The 6266-nt window shown below is 49.1% G+C and overlaps 2 protein-coding genes across 2 annotated transcripts; both read left to right on the top strand.

Annotated features, from left to right (window-relative positions):
* Nucleotides 1–1179: 1179 nt before the first annotated feature.
* Nucleotides 1180–2979, top strand: LOC125374211. Its single transcript, XM_048385130.1, has one exon. It carries the CDS (start codon nt 1180–1182, stop codon nt 2977–2979), a length of 1800 nt encoding a protein of 599 aa, XP_048241087.1.
* A 36-nt stretch (nt 2980–3015) lies between these two features.
* Nucleotides 3016–3789, top strand: LOC124138517. Its single transcript, XM_048385129.1, has one exon. It carries the CDS (start codon nt 3016–3018, stop codon nt 3787–3789), a length of 774 nt encoding a protein of 257 aa, XP_048241086.1.
* The last annotated feature ends 2477 nt before the right edge of the window (nt 3790–6266 follow it).

The following is a 6266-nucleotide window of genomic DNA, read 5'->3' as shown; positions in this document are numbered from 1 at the left end:
ATGTAATTCTACTGCAGTTAGAGGCGAGTTACACTATCTCTTTAGATGTGAAGCTCTTCTCCAACATTGACTCGATTTAATTTCTACTAAATCTTTCATCTCGCCAAAATTATTTAAAATATATAAATTACTCCATTAAATTGGGCCAGATTTATTGTACAAGTACTTTTACCTTGAGTATAATTAAAAAGATCAAATATAATGTTTTGAATACATCTACTTTCTTTAAAAGTATGATTGATGTATTTAAGTATCTATTCATGTAACATGTGTGGTAGTTTGCAAAGTAACTTGAGTGATTGGTACAGATTCAGCATGAAGTCTAGGAGAGGTCAGACTGTTCACTGGAGATGTTGCAAACACACCTGTCGGGCAACTATCAACAGTCAAGACGGCATCGTGTCGGGGTATAGAAATAAACACGACCATCTAGAGTGAGTGAGTGAGTATGGTTTTACGCCGCTTTTAGCAATATTCCAGCAATATCACGGCGGGGGACACCAGAAATGAGCTTCACACATTGTACCCATGTCGGGAATCGAACCAGGGTCTTCGGCGTGACGAGCGAAACGACCATCTAGACTAACATTTAGTCTCTGAAATCTTATATTACACAATATCCTTCTTGACTCTAAAAATAAAAAAAATTCCCTATGCTGATTTCAGAATAGAGCTAGCTTGAGCTGGCTAGACTTGCTTTTGTATGCATTTCTAGATTATTATTTTTTCATAAAATAAATATATTCCACGGTCATGGTGCAGGACTAACGACCATCCTGCAGATCAGCTTAGATGAGTGTAGACACCCTCGTTGCTAACAGCCATCTATCGAGAGGAAATTTTCATGTGTGATAACATAATTTGCATGCAGAGTAATGAGAATGTCCTTGTAAACCAAGATTTTATTATTTGAAAACATATCACATTTAAGCATGTCAAACCGTGAATATAAATAAAATAAATGTTTCTATTTCATTTTAGCTTCCCACCCTTGCGACGTAGTAGGCGAAGTTCCGGTCGACCACAGTGTACAGACCTCACTGTACTCCTCTGGGACCAAAGACATCCCAACTCTTCCCTGCGTCCAACATGCTGACATTGTGAGCAACAGCCGCTATGTCACCACGAAGTTGGTAGAGGGTCATTGAGGCCGCAACATGTGGCACCACTACTCCACAGATGGACCAGGACCAACAACTGGGGAGGGGGTCATCTATCACCACTACTCCACAGATGGACCAGGACCACCAACTAGGTAGAGAGGCATGTAGCACCACTACTCCACAGATGGACCAGGACCGCCAACTGGGTAGAGGGGCATCTATCACCACTACTCCACAGATGGACCAGGACCGCCAACTGGGTAGAGGGGCATCTATCACCACTACTCCTCAGATGGACCAGGGCCACCAACTAGGTAGTGGGACATGTAGCACCGCTACTCCACAGATGGACCAGGACCGCCAACTGGGTAGAGGGGCATCTATCACCACTACTCCACAGATGGACCAGGGCCACCAACTAGGTAGAGGGGCATGTAGCACCACTACTCCACAGATGGACCAGGACCGCCAACTGGGTAGAGGGGCATCTATCACCACTACTCCTCAGATGGACCAGGGCCACCAACTAGGTAGAGGGACATGTAGCACCACTACTCCACAGATGGACCAGAACCGCCAACTGGGTAGAGGGTCATCTATCACCACTACTCCACAGATGGACCAGGGCCACCAACTAGGTAGAGGGTCATCTATCACCACTACTCCACAGATGGACCAGGACCGCCAACTGGGTAGAGGGACATGTTGCACCACTACTCCACAGATGGACCAGGACCGCCAACTGGGTAGAGGGGCATCTATTACCACTACTCCACAGATGGACCAGGACCGCCAACTGGGTAGAGGGGCATGTAGCACCACTACTCCACAGGTGGACCAGGACCGCCAACTGGGTAGAGGGGCATCTATCACCACTACTCCTCAGATGGACCAGGGCCACCAGCTAGGTATAGGGACATGTAGCACCACTACTCCACAGATGGACCAGGACCGCCAACTGGGTAGAGGGTCATCTATCACCACTACTCCACAGATGGACCAGGACCGCCAACTGGGTAGAGGGGCATCTATCACCACTACTCCACAGATGGACCAGGACCACCAACTGGGTAGAGGGTCATCTATCACCACTACTCCACAGATGGACCAGGACCACCAACTAGGTAGAGGGGCATGTACCACCACTACTACACAGATGGACCAGGACCACCAACTAGGTAGAGGGGCATGTAGCACCACTACTCCACAGACGGACCAGATCCACCAACTGGGCAGAGGGTCATCTGTCACCACTACTCCACAGACGGACCAGATCCACCAACTGGGGAGAGGGTCATCTATCACCACTACTCCACAGATGGACCAGGACCACCAACTGGGTAGAGGGGCATCTGTCACCACTTCTCCACAGATGGACAAGATCCACCAACTAGGTAGAGGGTCATCTATCACCACTACTCCACAGATGGACCAGGACCACCAACTAGGTAGAGGGGAATGTACCACCACTACTCTGCAGATGGACCAGATCCACCAACTAGGTAGAGGGTCATCTATCACCACTACTCCACAGATGGACCAGGATCACCAACTAGGTAGAGGGGCATGTACCACCACTACTCCACAGATGGACCAGGACCACCAACTAGGTAGAGGGGCATGTAGCACCACTACTCCACATATGGACCAGGACCACCAACTAGGTAGAGGGTCATCTATCACCACTACTCCACAGATGGACCAGGACCGCCAACTGGGTAGAGGGGCATGTATCACCACTACTCCACAGATGGACCAGGACCACCAACTGGGGAGAGGGTCATCCATCACCACTACTCCGCAGATGGACCAGGACCACCAACTAGGTAGAGGGTCATCTGTCACCACTACTCCACAGATGGACCAGATCCACTAACTGGGTAGAGGGTCATCTATCACCACTACTCCACAGATGGACCAGGACCACCAACTGGGTAGAGGGTCATCTATCACCACTACTCCACAGATGGACCAGGACCACCAACTAGGTAGAGGGGCATCTAGCACCACTACTACACAGATGGACCAGGACCACCAACTAGGTAGAGGGGCATGTAGCACCACTACTCCACAGACGGACCAGATCCACCAACTGGGCAGAGGGTCATCTGTCACCACTACTCCACAGACGGACCAGATCCACCAACTGGGGAGAGGGTCATCTATCACCACTACTCCACAGATGGACCAGGACCACCAACTAGGTAGAGGGGCATCTGTCACCACTTCTCCACAGATGGACAAGATCCACCAACTAGGTAGAGGGTCATCTATCACCACTACTCCACAGATGGACCAGGACCACCAACTAGGTAGAGGGGAATGTACCACCACTACTCTGCAGATGGACCAGATCCACCAACTAGGTAGAGGGTCATCTATCACCACTACTCCACAGATGGACCAGGATCACCAACTAGGTAGAGGGGCATGTACCACCACTACTCCACATATGGACCAGGACCACCAACTAGGTAGAGGGTCATCTATCACCACTACTCCACAGATGGACCAGGACCGCCAACTGGGTAGAGGGGCATGTATCACCACTACTCCACAGATGGACCAGATCCACCAACTGGGGAGAGGGTCATCCATCACCACTACTCCGCAGATGGACCAGGACCACCAACTAGGTAGAGGGTCATCTGTCACCACTACTCCACAGATGGACCAGATCCACTAACTGGGTAGAGGGTCATCTGTCACCACTACTCCACAGATGGACCAGGACCACCAACTAGGTAGAGGGGCATCTGTCACCACTTCTCCACAGATGGACAAGATCCACCAACTAGGTAGAGGGTCATCTATCACCACTACTCCACAGATGGACCAGGACCACCAACTAGTTAGAGGGGCATGTACCACCACTACTCCACAGATGGACTAGGACCACCAACTAGGTAGAGGGGCATGTACCACCACTACTCCACAGATGGACCAGGACCACCAACTAGGTAGAGGGGCATGTAGCACCACTACTCTGCAGATGGACCAGATCCACCAACTAGGTAGAGGGTCATCTATCACCACTACTCCACAGATGGACCAGGATCACCAACTAGGTAGAGGGGCATGTACCACCACTACTCCACAGATGGACCAGGACCACCAACTAGGTAGAGGGGCATGTAGCACCACTACTCTGCAGATGGACCAGATCCACCAACTAGGTAGAGGGTCATCTATCACCACTACTCCGCAGATGGACCAGGACCACCAACTAGGTAGAGGGTCATCTGTCACCACTACTCCGCAGATGGACCAGGACCACCAACTAGGTAGAGGGGCATCTGTCACCACTTCTCCACAGATGGACAAGATCCACCAACTAGGTAGAGGGTCATCTATCACCACTACTCCACAGATGGACCAGGACCACCAACTAGTTAGAGGGGCATGTACCACCACTACTCCACAGATGGACTAGGACCACCAACTAGGTAGAGGGGCATGTATCCCCATTTCTCCACAGATGGACCAGGACCACCAACTGGGTAGAGGTTGTTTTTTGTGTGTGTGTGTGTGTGTGTGTGTGTGTGTGTGTGTGTGTGTGTGTGTGTGTGTGTGTGTGTGTGTGTGTGTGTGTGTTTTATGAATACCCCACTCAGACACAGTATACTGACTCCGAGCCGACCAGCCGATCTTGTTTGAGCCCCTTAATGCCGTGCGCCAGACAGGGTGACAACAAGTACCGTCTTATAACGTTCGTTGATATGACGCGGCCGGGGGTTGAACCCCGGACCGTTCACTATGTGGAATGGACTGTACCCCGCTTTCCTATTGTTGCGGGATTATTCCACCTACCCGGTTTCTCAGCAAGAGAATAATACATGTAGGTGTCAGGTATGTGAGGGGACCATGTGCGTGTACGTGCGTGCGTGCGTGTGTGCGCGTCTCTGTGTGTCGGAGTGCCTTGTAAGTATTGGGTGTGCTTGGAAGTATGGGTTGTAGGGCGGGTAGCTGTCATGTGAGCATCTAGAAGTGAGGTTTCAAATGTGGTATTTGACACAGGGATTGGGGTCGTGTCTGCGAACATGGGTTACAAGTGTAGGGGTTGTAGGATGTTAAAGGGTGTTGCAATTACTGCTGCAATCTAAAGTACTTACATCTTTCCCAACGCCACCCACAAATACAATGTACATATTTTACTGATCTGTTTCAGATCTTCATTGAGATGACCAAGGAAAAATCAAGACGCACAATCCAGTGACCCCACAATAAACACACTGCGACAGGTACACACAAGAGGCGTCTATCCCTCCTTTCACTTTCCCACATCTTACCTACACACGCATAGTTAGCATATTTTCTCCGATGCAAAGTTCAAAGGTGACAGGTGGCTCCCTATCCTTGTACTCAATCAACAGGACATATGCTGTTTTACATTGAATCTAGCCTACCCGACGTCGACATATTCAGAGAAAAAAACACATGCCTATTGAAGTGAAGTTAATTTAAGAAATAAACGACCTACAATATCGTACAATGAAACACTGCAGGGAGAATAAACCATGAGCAGATATTGACATTATGTACGGCCTCTATAAGGATGATGATAAAATGTACAAACTCTAAAAATATTTACCCGCATTTTAATAAATTATAAATGATGACTCCCTAAAAAGGATCCGACCTCGATAATATCGGACAACTCCATTTAATGCACAGGTGGGTATTTCCCGCATATTCTCACAATCCTCACGTCGATGACCTGTACCTTTTCTCCTAATTGTCTTAGGCCCGTGAAGAACTAGGGAAGAATAGGTCTTCAGCAACCCATGCTTGCCGTAAAAGGCGACTATGCTTGTCGTAAGAGGCGACTAACGGGATCGGGTGATCAGGCTCGCTGACTTGGTTGAAGCATGCCATCGTATCCCAATTGCGTGGATCGATGCTTATGATATCAATCACTGTATTGTCTGGTCCAGACTCGATTGTTTACAGATCGCCGTCATATAGCTGGAATATTTGTGAGTGCGGTGTGACACAAACAGACAAACAAACAAACAATCAAACAAACAAACGATTGTCATATCTCTCCCGCTTTTGTATGCGATCGCTCGGTCGTTGGGTTTATCTTCGTTGCCAAGCTGCATCTATGGGAAAGAACTCACCAGACACTTCCTTAAGTGTAGCCATACCTTCTTTTCCCCCGTC

This window comes from Haliotis rufescens, unplaced genomic scaffold, assembly GCF_023055435.1.
Source record: "Haliotis rufescens isolate VD_foot unplaced genomic scaffold, xgHalRufe1.0.p SCAF_54, whole genome shotgun sequence".
Taxonomy (NCBI): domain Eukaryota; kingdom Metazoa; phylum Mollusca; class Gastropoda; order Lepetellida; family Haliotidae; genus Haliotis; species Haliotis rufescens.
Note: the sequence above shows the minus strand (reverse complement) of the source record. Positions and strands in the feature narration are given on the sequence as shown.

Bases quoted from the DNA above. Each gene is read 5' to 3' on its own strand.
- LOC125374211 (XM_048385130.1), top strand. From the start codon at position 1,180: ATGGACCAGGACCAACAACTGGGGAGGGGGTCATCTATCACCACTACT.
- LOC124138517 (XM_048385129.1), top strand. From the start codon at position 3,016: ATGGACCAGGACCACCAACTGGGTAGAGGGTCATCTATCACCACTACT.